This window comes from Neopelma chrysocephalum, unplaced genomic scaffold (genome assembly GCF_003984885.1).
Source record: "Neopelma chrysocephalum unplaced genomic scaffold, ASM398488v2 Primary Assembly neopelma1_64, whole genome shotgun sequence".
Taxonomy (NCBI): domain Eukaryota; kingdom Metazoa; phylum Chordata; class Aves; order Passeriformes; family Pipridae; genus Neopelma; species Neopelma chrysocephalum.
The window spans coordinates 8,414,801-8,431,808 of record NW_020897721.1 but is presented as its reverse complement, the minus strand read 5'-3'; the positions used below and the strand labels follow the sequence as shown (position 1 = coordinate 8,431,808).

General features: G+C 43.2%; 2 protein-coding genes across 3 annotated transcripts in view; one reads left to right on the top strand and one right to left on the bottom strand.

Moving 5' to 3' along the window:
• Window positions 1-17,008, bottom strand: part of DNASE2B (deoxyribonuclease 2 beta) — a 32,349-nt gene that overhangs the window by 6,432 nt on the left and 8,909 nt on the right. Inside the window, exons 1-2 of one of the 2 annotated variants that reach the window (XM_027683244.1) lie at window positions 6,212-6,303; window positions 2,733-2,885 (exon numbers count right to left, since the gene is read on the bottom strand). In XM_027683244.1, coding sequence (XP_027539045.1) covers window positions 2,733-2,845 — 113 coding nt within the window. In that variant the 5' untranslated portion in view covers window positions 2,846-2,885; window positions 6,212-6,303. Of the gene's footprint in view, window positions 1-2,732; window positions 2,886-6,211; window positions 6,304-17,008 lie in introns of those variants that run through there. The other variant, XM_027683243.1, reaches the window with a different exon arrangement.
• On the top strand, window positions 4,027-12,096 carry LOC113967451 (uricase-like). Its single transcript, XM_027683030.1, has 8 exons — window positions 4,027-4,038; window positions 5,004-5,267; window positions 5,990-6,106; window positions 6,232-6,310; window positions 9,440-9,626; window positions 10,078-10,201; window positions 10,588-10,671; window positions 11,624-12,096. The coding sequence occupies exons 1-8, from the start codon at window positions 4,027-4,029 to the stop codon at window positions 11,759-11,761; spliced, it is 1,005 nt and encodes a 334-aa protein (XP_027538831.1). The 3' UTR covers window positions 11,762-12,096.

The window sequence follows — 17,008 nt, the reverse complement described above, 5'->3', positions numbered from 1 at the left end:
GCTGCCACTGACTGAATGATGTTCCTGAAGTACCTCAGGAGAAATAACTTCTGATGACAGATTGCAGAGAAGAAAGTGATTTATGTAACAAGGCTGGGGAGAGCTGCCCGTGCTTGTCTGTGCAGCAGGTGCCACAACAATCCCTTTATCTGAAATGAAGATTTGGAAAGGAGAAGAATAGCAGTAGTTACAGTAGTACAAGCTAAACCAGGAATTAGTAGATGAAGCCTTTCCAAACTGCTTTGAAATGTAGTGGAATATTTATGCTTTGGAGGCGTTTACAGCCTTGCATCTGACAAATCCACCTTAGCAGGTACGCTTACAGAAACACTAGTCATTGAGCTATCAGCAAATTGCCTGCCAATTCCCAGTGGATACATGTTTTGGCTCTTTCTAGAAAGCCAGCTGAGTATATTAGCAATTAAAGTTGTCTAAAAACTTTACTGCTATTTGTGCACAGGAAATTTCTCAAGAACTTAGGCATATGTGGGAACAGAGTGAAAGTTATTTTCCTGAGAACCAAGGAAAAGTGAAGCTGCTTAGACATGATTAGCATTGTCACATTGTTTGCTTGTGACTGAACACCAGCTTACAACAAAAAATCATATTGTTACTTCTATATCACATCTTGGTTTCTTCCCCTCCTCCCTACTGAAAAAAAACCCAACCTAAACAATGGGGATCTGTGGCTTCAGTCCTCAACTCAACACTTCTCAGAAAGCACAGTTTTACCTTTTATTTGCAAGGAAAACTTCCCACAGAATACAGTGAGTTTGGAAGAATAAGGGAAAGACTCTAAGCCCTCCTTAGAGAGCTGAACCTGTGGCCATTTGCTCCCACAACCTCTGTGTGAGGTGCAGTGAAGAGGGTGGGACGAGCTCCTGAGTGGAATGAAAGCACGGGGGAGACTTCTGCCCGCCCAGGCACTGCACAGGGGTAGGAGCTGCCAGCCCAGCTGGGAGTACAGATGGGATCAAGTCAGATAAGGCAACTGATTCTTCCAGTTTAGCGGCAAATGAAAGGGTGTGTGAATACTAATAATGAGTAATTACAGATTACTGCAGGATGAAACCACTGGATAGTAGGAACTCACATAAAGCTCATGCTAACTGAAAATTAAACCTGCAGTGCTGTTTGTTTGAAAGGGCATCTTTTGGTTAAGAGGAAGCTCTTCTCAGCAGTTTCAGTTCTGCTTCTCCTGTCAGCTTCATAGCAACCAAATCCAGAATCCAAAGGCTGACTCTTTCTTTTCAATAAACTAGGATGATCCTGCCAGACAGGCAAGTTTCTCTTTCGTTTCGTCAGGGCACATTGAAAAGTAAATCCCATTGTCCTTCCTGCTAAATTTGTCAATGACAACAGGGATTTGCCTGTGCAGATGCCAAAGTTCCCACCTGGAACAGGCCCCGTGTCACTGGCATTCATATGGAGGCACAGGTGAATTACTCCTAGCCCCAGCTTTCAAAGAATTTCTCAGAGAATATGGATAGAAAAATTGTCTTCATTGAAGAAATAGATGGCAATAGTGGTTTTATGTGGGCTTTTTTGTTTGTTTAGATTTTGGTCTGGGTTTGTTTTTTTTTTAGATTTAGCACAAAAAATTAATCCTGCAAGGAATAATTGCAGTTTGGGGAGAAATGAAAATGAAATCTCTCATACCTTTAAGTTGTTGGGTAGTTGCACCAACTAAGACTGATTCTTGAAAAAAATCATGTTATCCAGAAGGGCCTTGGCAAGGGTGACAAGTCACAGGGATGGACAGCATACATTTGATGCTACACCAATACAGAGCAAAGCCAGCTTTGTGCTCCTGCTTGAGTGAGGAGCACCTGCTTTCCCTGCAGTTAGCTTCGTGGGCAAGGGAAAGGATGGGCCTACTTCTTTATCACTTGTATCCTAACTAATCATTGTTCCATGAGAAAAACACTTCTGAAATTGGTTGATATTTATCTTCAGGAAGCTTCTGTGCTCTTTTTAAAGAGCCCCCATTTCACTTTTTAAACCTGAGCTGGATATGTTATTATGCAATTGTACTTTGCGTCTTTCATCTTCCAAGTCCATTAATCCAATTAATCATTTAATACCCAAAGCTGGGCTCGCTGCTGGCAGTGGGGTGGTACCAGCTATAGGGTGACGGCAGCTCCGGCGGCGGGAGCGGCCCCTGCTCCTCAGTCACCGGGCACAGGCGGCTCTGCCACCGCATCCTCCCGGGCGGCTCAGCCTCCGCTCCCCCCAGCCCCGGCAAGGGGACAAGGGGACAAGTCCCCCTCGCTGCTGTTCAGGCGGGAGCTGCGAGGCCAAGGGCGGGACGCGGGCGGTTCTCCCGCCCGGCTCAGTCTCCTGTGCCAGGTGAGCCCTGTGCCAGGTGAGCCCTGTGCCGGAGCCCGGCCCGGTGCCCCCGGGGCAGCCGCTGGCGAGCGCAGCCTTGGCACCCCTACACACGTCAGGCTCCCTTTGATCATGAGGTATGAACGCTGTGTAAAACGGTGATTATTTTGCAGTTAGTCATAATGCGGTACGGTGGTTGGTTCAGTGAAATGAAATCACATTTCAATGACTTAACCTTGGTTTCCCCAGTGCAAAATTCTGCTACTACTCACAGGCAGACTCACAGGACCGAACTAGTGATTGCCCTGCATTGCTCCTCAGTGACCCACCCACTTCCCGCGGCTTAGTCTCAAGTGTTTTTATTTACTCACCCAGAGTTTCTCCCCGGCACGGTATTTACTTACCAGTCGACTATCTCCCCATCTTCATTCCTGCAGGAAATCTCAGCTGCCCACAGGGGCACAGAGGAGAGAAGCAAGAGCAAAGCAGGGTGGCACCATGCAGATCCTGCGGGCATTTTGGTTTCTCGGCTGCGCAGGACGAGCACCGAGTAGGCTCTAAAAGGAGAAGTTGTGCTGCGTTACTGTCGGCTCCTGCCCACGGAGCAGCGAGCACACCCTGGGCGCTGCCCGGGACGGCAGAGCCAGCGTGGGAACTCGGGCTGGCACAGCAAGGACGGCCATCGACAGCGGGGCAAGGGCTCCTGGGAGCCGCTGCAAACTGCTCGCAATTTCTCTGGGCGACAAAATGACAGCTGTCAACTTATGTTTTTGACAAAACTTGTATTTTTACTATTTATAAAGTTCATAGCATTCTGCTTAAAACAAACCCAAACCAACCCGCAGAAACCCTTTCTTTTTTAGTGCTGCGTGACCGATATATAAATTTTTTACAACTATCTGAAAAAACCTTGGCGTTCAGACAAGCAAACCAAAATCATTTCCATCCCACTATTCTCCACCCAGCCCTCGTAGTGAGCACAGCCCTTGCACCGTGCCTGCAGAAAGAGTTTCTGGTGCAGTGCTGAGCCCTGCCCAGTCCTGGCTCCAGCAGTGGGGACCTTCAATCATTCGTGGGGATCGAGCTCGTAGGGACTGACAGCCAGAGAAATGCTCTGATCTCCAGGCCAAATTAGTTTACTTACAATTAGTTAATTTTTTAAGTGCATTAGCATTATCGAGGAACAAACGTATGAATTGAGCAATTTCACATCTGATAATCTTTTAGGAACTCACGCACAAAAAGCTTCAATTTATATTTTGGTGCGTAAAATGTTCTTTCTCCCTCCTCATTATTCCTACATTAAAAAGGGCTGATTTACATTAAAAGATGTTGCTACCAAGTATAGGATATTTCAGGAAGTCTACTGCAATGAGCTCTGGCTATTGTAGCATAAAAGAAATACAACCTTTGCAGTATTTTGTCACCTTGTGGATATAGCCTCTCCAACACTGTAAGACATGGGTACATGGGGTGTGTTTGACAGAAGCAGGATAAAATTTAATAACAGGGCTTAACACAAAAATAATGATCCCAGGTAGCCAGGATTTTGGAGGTGTGGATCAAGACCTGAATTTTGCTACTCACATTCACTTCTGATTCTTTTTGTGGGAGATCAGAACCATGACACAGTTGTGAGAAAACACTTTCAACCAGCTCAGCTCAGTGTCTTTTGTCCCTGCTCCTGGGAATTGCAACATGCACAGACAGGTAATAAAACACAAACCATGCCAAGAACACGACAGCTGTTTCCATTTTTTGTTTATGATTTCTGCCTGCTTACGAAGCAACCTTCCCGCCTCTCACAGAAGAACTGGTTTGATACTCAGCACTTCCACTTGGCCTCAGAGCAGCAGGTCCCCACAGCCCCGTGCACAGGACAGGGCCAACCCTGGGGGTGTGCAGGGCTGTCCCTGGGGATGTGCAGTGATATCCCTGGTGGTGTGCAGTGATATCCCTGGGGATGTGCAGTGCTGTCCCTGGGGATGGGCAGGGCTGTCCCTGGGGATGGGCAGGGCTGTCCCTGGGGATGGGCAGGGCTGTCCCTGGGGGTGTGCAGTGATATCCCTGGGGATGTGCAGGGCTGTTCCTGGGGATGTGCAGTGCCTGCCGGGCTCTGCTGCTCACAGGGGCTCTGCCATGCAGGATACTGACTGCATTTTGCAGCTTCTGCTGAAAACAGAGAGGGCTCAGTGCAGCACAGGGAGAGCCGGGAGCCAGGGGAGTAGGAGGTGGGGAAAGTCTGTTTTTGGTGGCAGGGAAAATCGGGAGCTGTCTCTAGAGAGAGGCAGCCCATCCTGGCAGGTGGGGTGCCTGTGGAGGGTGCAGGTGTGAATGCTGCCTGCCCTCTGCACGGCTGCACCTGAGGTGACAGAGTGCACTGGGACACTGGGTTCAGAAAGAGGAGATGGAAGGGAGATTCAAGAAGATCTACAGTCAGAACTAATTCAAAGATGACAAATGAGAGACTAGTTCACTGTTACTCCTGTTCTATCTTGCCCCAAGAATATACTATAATTTTGTCACAGCTGCTACTAATGTAATAATGGTCTCCTAAAGCATTTTTTCTTCCCATCAGAACTTTGCGATTTATAATGGAAATATTCTCATTATCACAGGTAACCACAGAAATAAAGGCCATAAACATTATGTTTCATTGACTGAGCATAACTCAGGCTTCTACTGACTTCCTTTACAACTGCCATGTATTTTCTCTGCAGATCAAGGATGTAGAAGTCCTCAACTGTGAATATGGCAAAAACACAATTAAGTTCCTTCGCCTGCACAGAGAGGGGAAGAAGCATTTTGTTAAAGAAGTGGAAGTGTGCACACATCTCCGTCTGACTTCTCCTCAGGAGTACCTGGAGGGAAACAACTCTCTTGTGATACCTACAGACACCATAAAGAATATTGTCCTTGTGTTGGCCAAAAAAAATGGGGTATTTTTTTATTTTTTAACTAGCCTTACTGTTTCTTATGACTTCATTTGGAAGTGTTTGTTATACTTTTATTTTTAATTGGCATGTCAGATCAGCACTGAAGTCACCTTCAGCGATATGAGAGACAAGTTCTCCTCCTCCACTGCAGACTCCTTTTTTTCCTCAGAGTTAACACTATTTTTGTAATTTTATCATACAAGATCCATCTTTTTTTAAAAAAATTTTTATCATATAATACTTCATTATTCCTATATAGCATTTTTAAACAGGTCTCAAAGCATGTGACTCCTCTTAATTCTTCTAACTGTGCTCTTACTTCACCAATTGCATGCATCATAATGACAATCTGTAGTGCTAATTGTCTGTCTCTGTAATGAAACCCCATCTCTACCACGTAAAACTTAATCAGAATAATTACTGTTCACTATGCTGAAATAATTATTTCAGCATTATATCCTCAAAGCGTAAGGCTAACAGTTAATTTCAGTCCAAGGATTGCAGCTCACTGTACCACAGAACAGGAGGTTTTTGACTGCAGCTGCTATTTGCAGCGTGAGCTGCAAGCTGGTCAAATGACAGGGCACAGTGCACCCAGCCAGGAATAAGAGAAACCTGTGTTTTTAACTACACTGATTCCCCTCAAATATTTACAGCAACCAGAAAAATCTAGTTTTGTACATGAGGTAATTGCTTCTTTCTAATAATGCTGTTTGCTCTCTCAGATCCCGAGTTTAGAACAATTTGCTATAGATATCTGCAATCACTTCATGACAACATTTTGCCAAGTGGTGTACGTCAAAACCTACGTTCAAGAAGTACCATGGCAACGTCTGCACGAGGTATCTAAAATACCAATACATTCTGTTTGTTTATGCTGTAGCCATTCCTCGCTCTCTTAGCTCCTGTTTTCCAGTTAAGATACTATTTATGGCACTTTTACTTACATGTCTGCTCTAAATTGCAGAATGGTGTTCCTCACATCCACTCATTCATATGCGTTCCTGATGGGATCCGCTTTTGTGAAGCTGAGCAGTGCCGAAACGGTGAGAAAAAAACCTGGCAACTTCCCCTACTTCTCAGTAAATATTTCTGCCTATGAGAGATGAAGATGGCTTTAGAGAGAGCTACAGGTGTTACAGGGCTTCCAGCACAGCCAAAACGCTCCAGAGGTCGAAAACAAAAGATACTTCTGGAGTCTATTTTGCAGTCCTTGATCTCTGAGACATGGCTTAAGAGCTAACGTAGCTCACGTTCGTACGTACGTTCCAAACACAGAATGCTTACAACAGCACAGCCAGCAGAACTGTTTTATATTGAGACAGGACTTAATAGCCTTCCAAGAACAGGCTGCTTACTTTTTTACCCTATAGTATATTCTCCAGTCCCCCTATTATCATTACTCTATACCCCACTGCTGCAGGCCAACTACCTATAGTTTGCAGTTATTTTCAAACCTCTGTCAACGTGCTCTAATTTTATTGCCAAGGTAGCTGCAGTTCCATTGCTGCAAGCCAGGCTAGCTTGAACATCATGAGCACTCAGGTCTACATGTAAACAATTTTTCACATGAAAATACTAGAGTGTGCATACTATTTTTGCACACCAAAGCACTATTTAGCTTAAACAAGAGTTTTGTGATACTTAAAAGACAAAAGCTGTCAAGCTCAACTGTCTTGTCCATAAATTTGCATTCCAAAGGAAGTGTAAAAATTATCTTTACTTGCTATGGCTCACGACAAGAGCGTAAGTTCAGTCTCACTGTGATGGTGTTTCATTTAACCCATCTCTCAGACTCCTGGGAACTGAGCTGAGACCACTACATCATTTCACACAATGGGTTTAAGGTTTTAGGCACTAGTTTGGTACCTATCTCAACTGCACTACCATAACTTACATCCTACAACCAGTTGCAAGACCACTTTCAGTTGCAGACAGGGCACAAGTTTTGAAAGGTGCATTTGAGCACTGTCCCTGTGTTCCAAAATGAAGGAGGGAAGGAAGGAGGGAGGGAGGAAAAACACAAGTCTCCAGTGCCTCTTGGCCTCATCTCTTTTAATGCTACTAGTAACATTAACTACTGCTGTATTTCTGGCACCCTCAGTAGTATTGACTTTGGTGTCTGGAAAATGTTAAGAAAGAAATCCGAACTAAAAAAAAAAAAAAAAAGAAAAAAGAAAGAAAAAGAGTTTATGCTTTCTTGAAAAGCTGCTGCTCTTAATGTAGATTCAATTACATTTTTCATCATCTTGAAAATTCAGCATGAAATTCTGCAATTTCAGATTCTACACAAACAAAAAGCCTTTAAGGCTTACTGAAGAAACCACTTTTCCTTCTTCCCTTCATGCAGCCCTTTAGCTGTTTCTTTAGGATTCCCTGCCTAGGTGAACAATAACCAAAGAGAAGATTTTTGAATCACTTTTATTTTTTTTCTAAGAGAATATTCTCTATATTTAGCATCCTCCTATGCACCTATCAGCCAGACACAGGAGTTCAATTCTCAGTTAATCCTATCTTTTAACACTTTTCTCATCATGGAAAAAAAAACCTAGTGAGACTTAATAGACTTATTTTTTGCCATTATATCAGCTGATAAAAGGCTCAGAGTGTTTTGGAAACTGAAAACATCATAAGTAACAGAGTCAACATTTGACAATTGAAGACAGCACAAGCACAAAACATACTGAAAGCACAACGTGGGCTGTTCACCTTGGAAACTCTGCCTAGGTGTTATATCCTTCAGAGTGAGCTTCAGGCTGATTGCTGCACAGCCTTTCAGTCTTTTGTTGCAAGGAGCTCTTTCAAACAAGGCTATGTATTTGACTATAGGATAAATGTATCTCCAGTTTCACTGATAGAATCTGCACTACATTAATACCTGTGTATCACCATCTTATACCCGAGCAATAAATTAATCAAGATCTGAACAAACCCCAGAATATCCTGTCCAAGGACAGTCTCTTCTTTACATTTTTTTAAGGCTTTGGTAAATAAGTAGGCGATATAGGCAAAATTACAGATACACCTCCATAGACTCATTCAAACCCAATAATGAATATAAACAAGAAAAGATAGATAAAAGAAACATAAGACGCAGTTTCAATAATATCCAGTTACAGAGCAGTTAAAAAAAAACAACAAATCTCTAAACAATCATGCAGTTGAGAAATGTCTACCACAGTGGAAATGTTTCCAGTATAAATTCCTGCAAAGACATGGTTTAAAGATAAAATTTGTCAGTCTTCCCAGCCCAAGGCAGGATTACTGTGCACGAGATGTATTCAAGGATTACTAGCCAGTGCGAGCACCAAGAGCAGCACAGAAACAGCAGCTTGGGCTTCAGCCACTGACTGACTGTACAGGCCCTGAATGAGCCTGCATGCCATGAAGTTTCTACTTTCTGAATCTGCTTTTTGGCAATTCTGGTGAGTGAAATTTTCAGTTATCAGTTTGGTGTGCTCTAAATGACTGACTGCATATAATTTTTAGCCACCATTGTGTGTCAGGAGAAAACATTCAGGACACAATTGTTTGATCTTTAGGAGATGGTAATGCACTCATGCAGCAGTGATCCACAACAGCACATTTTATAAGTAGTGGCTAAGAGCAAAGTCACTGTCAGTTTGAATCTGTGGGTGGCATCTGTATCGATGCCAGTTCCTGCTCATTAGCTGAGCTGCAGGGATTTGCATTGGCTCCTCGCCCTCTCATTCTCAGGGATGCAAAACTCCCAACAGGATGGGTGTGGAAAGCAAATTTCTGACTGAGGCTCTGCCTTTACACAGATTGGTTTTGCACTCGTCTGTGTTGTTAGAAAAGGTGCACCATACCTCTCCTGTACACCACAGCACTAGTAGCCTATTTCATTTCCCTTTAGAGAAATCAGTCATTCCTAAGTTGACATCAGTGGGAGCCAACCCAATGCATGTCCCAGTTCCAAGCAGGTGAGATAAAAAAGCTCTCCTTAAGTGCAGGTCAATTGGTGGGATTCTCCATTTTCTGGAGCTCTGACTTCAGTAGTTTTTGTCTTGCTTCTTACCGTTCTGCTAACATCAGTGTGCAGAAAATTATTATCTGCTTTCTGACTTTGGAGCTGTCACTGCAAGTATCACCCAGAGTTTTTTTTCTCTCTGCCTGAAAATGAGCTTCTATTGTCTTGTAATTTTGGATCACAGGTCCTTTGGTCGTCTTTGCTGGAATTAAAGACCTGAAACTTATGAAGACAACACAGTCTGGATTTGAAGGCTTCTATAAGAACGAACACACCACACTTCCTGAAAGGCATGACAGGATTCTGTGTGGAGAGCTCTTCTGCAAGTGGTCATATGGCGAATGCAAGGATTTTGACTTTGACTGCACATGGTATGTGTCGTACCAAGTAATATTGATTACCTAATCCCTCTATACAGTACAGCAGGTGTAAGGGCCAGATCTGCATCTGCTGTGCACCAGCCACTTGCAGCTCTCAGTGGCGGCACTAAGCTCGTTACAAGGAGTGAGAGGCATGTCTTGGGGGTACTCCTCTCTCTGATGCTGCCTCAGTGGACAGGATTTAAATGAACAGTTCAGTGTTCAGTACAGAACACATCTGGAGAATAAAATAATGATTTTTTAAAATACTTTTAGCAAAACCTGCTTGTGAATTCTAGAGCTGGCGGGGGAGACCTGGGAAGAATTTGGAGGTGACAGGACAAATAAATCATTCCTCCACAAAGGCACAAAAAATACAAAAACCCCACCTCACAGTAAAACATTTTGGATCTAAACAGAGGGAGCTGATACAAAGTTTTGTAAGAACCTGTGTTACCTCTAGGAACAAAATCCGTGAATGTATCCTTGAAGCCTTTGCCGGACCACCTGACTGTGGGGAATATTCACCCTCATATCAGAAAACTGTCAACAGTATCCAGATGCATGTCCTTTCCAAAGTGTCACAGGTATCTTCTTTCCTCCTTATGATGCTTTACTTGAACAATAGTGAATGTTAATTGGATGAGCGAGAAACAAACATGAGACTATTATTTCCTTTGTCAGACTGAAAACTGGTGATACAGCCAGATGGCCAGAAAAAACATGAGCACACTGAGAAGTTCCTATGCTGCTCCCCAGGTGTGAACACAACAGGGGAGAATGTCACTCAGTGCTTGTCAGCACTTGAGTAAAAGCGAAAGGTGTCCTACACGACACATGTTCACTAGATTACATTTAGTCAACTGTACTGGGAGGGCTGCCTTGTTCTTTCTCTACAGCAAGTGAAAAGCCTGCCAGGCTGTTGCTGAAGAGGTGCCTTAATTCACTGTCTCATCTGTTTTCATGGTTTCAGGTACAGGTCATAGAAGTGGTCTTGAACAATACTTTTTATAATGTCCTAGACATGAAGAATCTAGGCTTGACCAATGACAAAGAAGTAAGTGAATGCTTCAAACATAACTTGCCTGCACTCTTTAGAAATACTCAGCCTTAAAGCATAGCAGCAGTTCGGCACACAGCAGAGCTAGAGGGAGCAGATTCTCACTCAGCCCCAGTAAAAGCTCCACCTTACCTCTAAGGTTTACAGTTTACAAAAGAATAATTAATTGCCTTCTTGCATTGTTGATAAAAGCTAAAGGAGCACAGTGGAATGCTTTGGACATCAAAAGGATCTGTAACGGAGACTCTCTCTGAAAAATCAATTCCGTTTTCTCCACTGAATTTGACTTTCAGTTATAATGTCAACCTGTGCAGTTTTAACCAAGCAAAATGCACCATGGCATCCTTTCCCATTGCCAGGCAGTGTGAAAAGCCAGCCCACTGTGGCTCTTCTTTCTGCTCCCTTGGCACCAGCACTGAGGCCAGGGAGCATCCCTGGTGCAGTGGGTTACGAGTAGGTCAGCGAGGCCACAGGCTGGCTCCGGGTGACAGAGCACCAGCACTCCAAGGGAACAGTGAAGGGATGTTTCTGTGGCCATTAGGAGCTAAGGCAGGTTGGTCCAACCATGGACAAGGTGCAAGCTTGGGATGAGGCAGAAGGTGAGAGATGTAGGGGATGAGGTGTATTTGCTCCTCCCTCCACAGCTGCTGTGGCTGCCAGCCAGGTCCAGCTGAAGGTCTGTTACAATATCCTCATGTGAGAGAGAAACAGGGCTATTCCATTGTGCATCGACAGTCTATAGTCTGTTTATGCTGTAGTCTCCCTCCAAAGTCTTGGGATACTGCTTCCATCCTCTCCCATCCTTGCCTTCTTTCAGGTGGACATTATAGGTCCACCTCTACTTGTTATAACATCAACATCCACCACTGATGTTCGTAAGAGAAGGGAAGGGCCTGGCAGGTGAATTTGTCTCAAAAGTAACCCACGTGTTTGTGCTCATTCCCCTCAGGTTTTGATTCCTGTGGAAGCTCCTTATGGCTCCTGTGCTTGCACACTTGGCAGGAAGAAGTTTTTTGAAGCACAAGCCTATGTGCTGAAAGATGAGAGGAAATGTCAGTTTGGACTGGCAGCTGCCCAGGGAAACTAAACCTCTTGGCTATGCTCACACCTTCCTGATAAACTTCACAGCACAGCTTTCCTATCAATATTTACTCCTTATCGGCCTCTTCCATTGCTGACTACTTTTCCCTCTATGAACTCCTGAGGATGGGATTTATGAAGAACCCTCAGAAATTCGGAAATCAAAGTCTGTTCCTGAATTTCAGTGTGATTTGCAGATTGAAAACCCCTATGCTCTTTGGAAAATCCCAGCTAAAAACATTATAGCCAATTAATTTTTAAACTAGCTATTCCCAGACCTCTTAACAAAACAAATAATTTGATATCTGCAATATTTTTTGACATGTAAAATCAGAAACTCTGTATATTCTATTTATTAATATTTCTTCAGTAAAATGAATATACAGGCACAAGACCTGCTGCTTCATTGACATAACCTGTCATAACCCCTTGATGCCACACTGATCTACAGAGCTGAGGTTCTGACCCAGTGACTGAACAGGGAATCAGTCAGACATGGATTTCTTTGCACAGGAAATGAAAAACAGGAAAAAAAAGTATCTCTCATATCTCCTTTGTGGTGTGAATACATAACAGCTGTTGACTACTTTCTCTGCATGAATTCTGACTGCATGACTGCTGCTGCTGCTCATCAGATCATAAAGTTACTATATAACTACTTCTGTATTAATTGCTGAGGTGTTTGAGGGTTTGGGCTGTCTCTGTAGGCTTAATTAAATAATTTTCCTTAGTCTAATAATCTTATCATGACTTCTGAGCAGGCAGGAGTCAACCCAAGTAACCCTATTGTTTTGAGGAGGGGTAGGCAGAAAGCCAGCCAGGCAGACAACGCTCATGTTACTTTAGTTACCCCAGGTGATGGCTTTGAACATAGAGATAAAACTATAGAGTCAACAATTCTCATCCTGCAGACTGGGCTAGCACATTTGCAACAGCAATCTCACTCTGCCTCTAACAGTGTCTGACCACTGCTCCCACTCTCTCCGAGCACCATTTTCACAGACTCCATGGGACAGTGTACAGTCCAACGCAAAGTGCCCAAAGCAACTTCTAAAAACTGCAATTCAGTTGCCTTTGTGCCTCTGGAGTTTGGCAGACCTGCAGCATTCCTCTGGGTACAATTATTAAGTTCACAGGCACCAAGTATGAGAGAGATGTCCTGCACTGTGTGACATTTTGAGGTGCTTTGCAAGATAGAAACTTGCCTGGGTGAGCAGGACATAGCAGAGGCAAAGGGAAGACACTGTTCAGAAGCCTGAGGTATCTCCTGAAAAACAACAGGATAAATGACACCACAGAGTGAAACTGTCCCAGATATGATGTTCTCTGGTCACTAGCCAATTCTGAAAGATTTATTTACAACACTTCTAGCTTTTGCTGGGGACATTCTTGCTTACCTTGTTAGATTGTGTTGCGTTGCACTTGTGGGCTTACATCTTGCTACTTCTGCCATTTCTAGGTGCTTGTAATTTATTAATGTATCTTTTATGGGCAAATAAAGAGCAACATCAAAAAACAAACTAGCTTTTGACTCTTTACCATTTACTACTATATATAAATGTAAACATTGTAAGTAAAAGAAATATTTTAATTCAGCCAATTTTACTTCAAAAAGAGACCAATTTTGTTCCAAATGACAGTTCACTACCAAGAGATGGAACAATACATGAAAAATAATCTTACTGAACATTCCAGCCTTTACCTCTCTTCAAAACAAGGCAGATCTGCACAACCTACTTCCTTTCTACTTTATGAGAAATTTATTGCATTAGGCAGAAGGCTTCCTTCATTACTCTTTGTGCTTCACTTGTGGGCCTGTGAGGTAGTGGTGGACTAACCTTCATGGCAGAATGAGGACACAAAGCAGCAACCAGTTGTTTAGTGAGACTCTCCTGTGGCAACAAGCCCACACGTACACTCATTCAGTGTGGTTTGTATAAACCTCCAGACATGCAGACACCAGTAAGTCCTTAAAAGCATCTCGGCACAGCTTCATCCAGCACTGCAAACCTGAGTCACTCCGTGGGCAGCTTCTAAAGAAAGGACTTGGGCAATCGGAAGCAACCCAAACTTTCCATATGGCAGTTAGATTCAGATAACAGTGGCATAAATCATTCTTGAAAATGGGACTCAGCCAGACTTACTTGGGCCTGAAATTTGACCAAATTCCCACAGGCTGCATCAGATTGAGTCTCCACAATGGACTTGCATTAATTTCATTGAGACAGATTTTTTTTTCAGTTCCTGGCCAGAGGAGCTACTCAAGTTGCTTACTGTGTTTTACTCAGAAGCAGCTGCGATGCTTTGCTGATGAAATCACACTTGATGCAAATGAGCAGCAGCTAGCAGATTGTAAAACTGCTATTTAAAATACAACTTCTTACTGATAACGTGAACCTTACTGGTCCCGGGCTACATCTCAATAGGTTATAGGGCCTGAAATCTCCTACCAAGAAACAGGATATTTCACACACACAAGCATATTATCATTTTAGCGTCCAATTCTTCCACATCCTGTTTCTGTCCAATTCTGACAGTTCAACCACAGCCCTCCTCAGCTGCTGATCCTGCTCTGTGTGCAACCAACATCACACAGATAAAATGCACCAGGTAAACTCATCAGCCAGTATCTAAAACAGAGAGCAAATGTCACTGTCAGGGTCAGCACAAGTGCTCTATCTTCTCTGACTGTATTATTCTCTATATATTCAGGCTACCTGCTTTCCAACATACATTTAAAACTGTCAGTTTTTATTAATTATTCCAGCTACTTTTTCTTTCCTTCTTTAAAGTTGTCTTTTTCTTTTTAAAATTTAATCTTGCTTTTATCAGGAGTACATAATCCTGATTCGAAGTTGAACTGAGCTAGTTAAAGTGACCAAAAACCTGTTTCTGGCTAGAACTTTCAATATAAATACTTCTGAATTTAGAATTCCACTATTTGTACACAAACAACAGCTGGGAAATGCACAGCTGTATCTAGAAAGGACACCTATTAAATGTCTCCAGCTATAGGATCAAAAATGTTGACTCACATCTCAGCTATAATATAAACAGTTTTCCAATTCAGAGATTGAACCTTACCATTCATAGCAGACTGAGAAAGACAACACACATACCTGAGTGCTTGCACACACACCCCCACTCCCATATAAAATACATGCATAAATGACACTTACTAGATCAGCTGATGTACACCTGATCAATGGCAGTCAAATAATAAAAAACAGGAGCTGGGATCAGTTCTTACTAAACCAAAAATCCAAATCAAACAATACCGGAGGGACTCAAATAAATAAGGGAGTAGAGAAACCTTTGGTGCAGAGGGAAATGTAACAACCAAAACAAGAGAGCCTGAGTACTGCGGGGGGCTCCTGCCACTTCTCAAGGGTGGCATTAGGCATGAATTCCCCCATTACCATTGACAGCTGCCTGAAAAAGACAAGAGTTCGAATTTTAATAGCATTGTACTCCTGCAACATTTTCAAATCTTTTAGACACACATATTTCCAGATAGGAAAGCCCAGGCAAACCAACATGTGGTATTTATACTGGAGGAGGGAGTTCAGAGTATCCTTGTGAAACAGGGTTGCGGGACCACACCCACTTCCACACTTCTCTTGCTGTGGTTTCACCACCAGCTTGGGAACAAACTCAGCTAGAAGTACCACACTTTCTACTTCCTTCCACCTACTGCGATCCACCAGGACAAGACAAAGCCACGTTACTCTCAAATCAGACTGGTGCAAGTGATGAGCATTCCCTCCCTTTTTTGATACTATTTAGCTGCTACAAAGTCAGAGGCGTCCTCAACACAGCAAGTACTGCAGAGTGTTTATAGAGGGGCAGCTGGATTACAGCAATCATCTGAAAAGGGGAAGAGAACATCTTGAGATGAGTGCAAGCCTGCCAGTGCCAAGACATTTGCTGTTGCCTTATCAGCAGATCAGCTGATGATACAGCAGTTCTAACAGCTGACTGCTCCTTTAACAAATATGCTCACAGTGCAGCATGTAAATACAACAGTTGTCTCCAGTACTCACCAGCAGCAATGAAACTCATATGGAGACCAAGGACCACTTACAGTCTTCAAGGTGCTCCCCTTGGGCTCTCCAGGTGTTTGAGGTTACAGCTGTATTCCCCAAATTTACAGTGACTACCAACCAATGTTATTCTGAGAGTCGCATATACATCTGGGATCCAAATAACATCACTAAATCAATTCCCTAATTATAGAGGCTAAACAAAAAATAATTTAATGACCTTGTTACATTATCGTATTAAAAAGAAGACAGACTTTCCCAACAGGAATGAAAGCTATTTATTAAATCAGTCTGCCCATTCTCCCAAAGGAAGCTGCCCTTGCAGGCTGCCAATGGGCTAATGACAGCCACTGTCCTCTGCACCTCCTCTGGGGAAGCTGCTGTCAAACTGAGCAACACAGAGGGGAAGGCGTATGGAGATCTTGGGAATGGGATATGGACGAGCTCTCTTGGCTGACATCCCCAGGCACCAAGTCATCTCACTAGATGAAGCAGATGCCAACCCACTGCCTGTGTAAATTGTCCCTGAAGGAAAGGGTAGAGCAGATCCTTCCCTATCCTGCTCCACTCATCCTGCTGCTTACTGAGCCAGTGATGGTTACACTGCTCACATGCACAGTTACAGTCATTTAATTTCCCACATGACTTTTGGGCCAAAAGCCATTCCTGGAAGGGAAGGCACTACTGTTCTGACTTGGAAGCAAAGAACCAGAATAGAGACAAAGCGAGGTAATGTTTTTCTGGTCCTACTCAGACTCAGCTTTCAAATTTTAGACAACACTGCCATTAAAAAATGAGAAATCATTTTGAGCTTCCCCCAGATTCACAGAAATTATGATTCTGATTTTAAATTAACTGTGATTCTAACTTAAATGTGACAATAGAAAGAGGAGTGTTGAAGATAACAGATCAATTAAATGCTGATTTTTAAAAGCAAGAAGAGTGAAAGGATTGGGTAGAATCTGAACATGTAGGAAAAAGTATTGAAAAGAGGGAAAGGTCATTTAGCAAGTAATCACTGAGAGCGAGGGCCTAATGAGATGTTTTGCCTGGGCCATTTCTAACCAGGAGTAATCCACAGATGGCTGCTCCCTTCATTACAGATGCCAAATCTTGTTCTATAATTACAGGAGCAAAGAATTTTCTACAAATTGATAAAGTGGAGCACATGAGAACAAACAGGGAACAATAACATGCAGGGATGGGAGGTA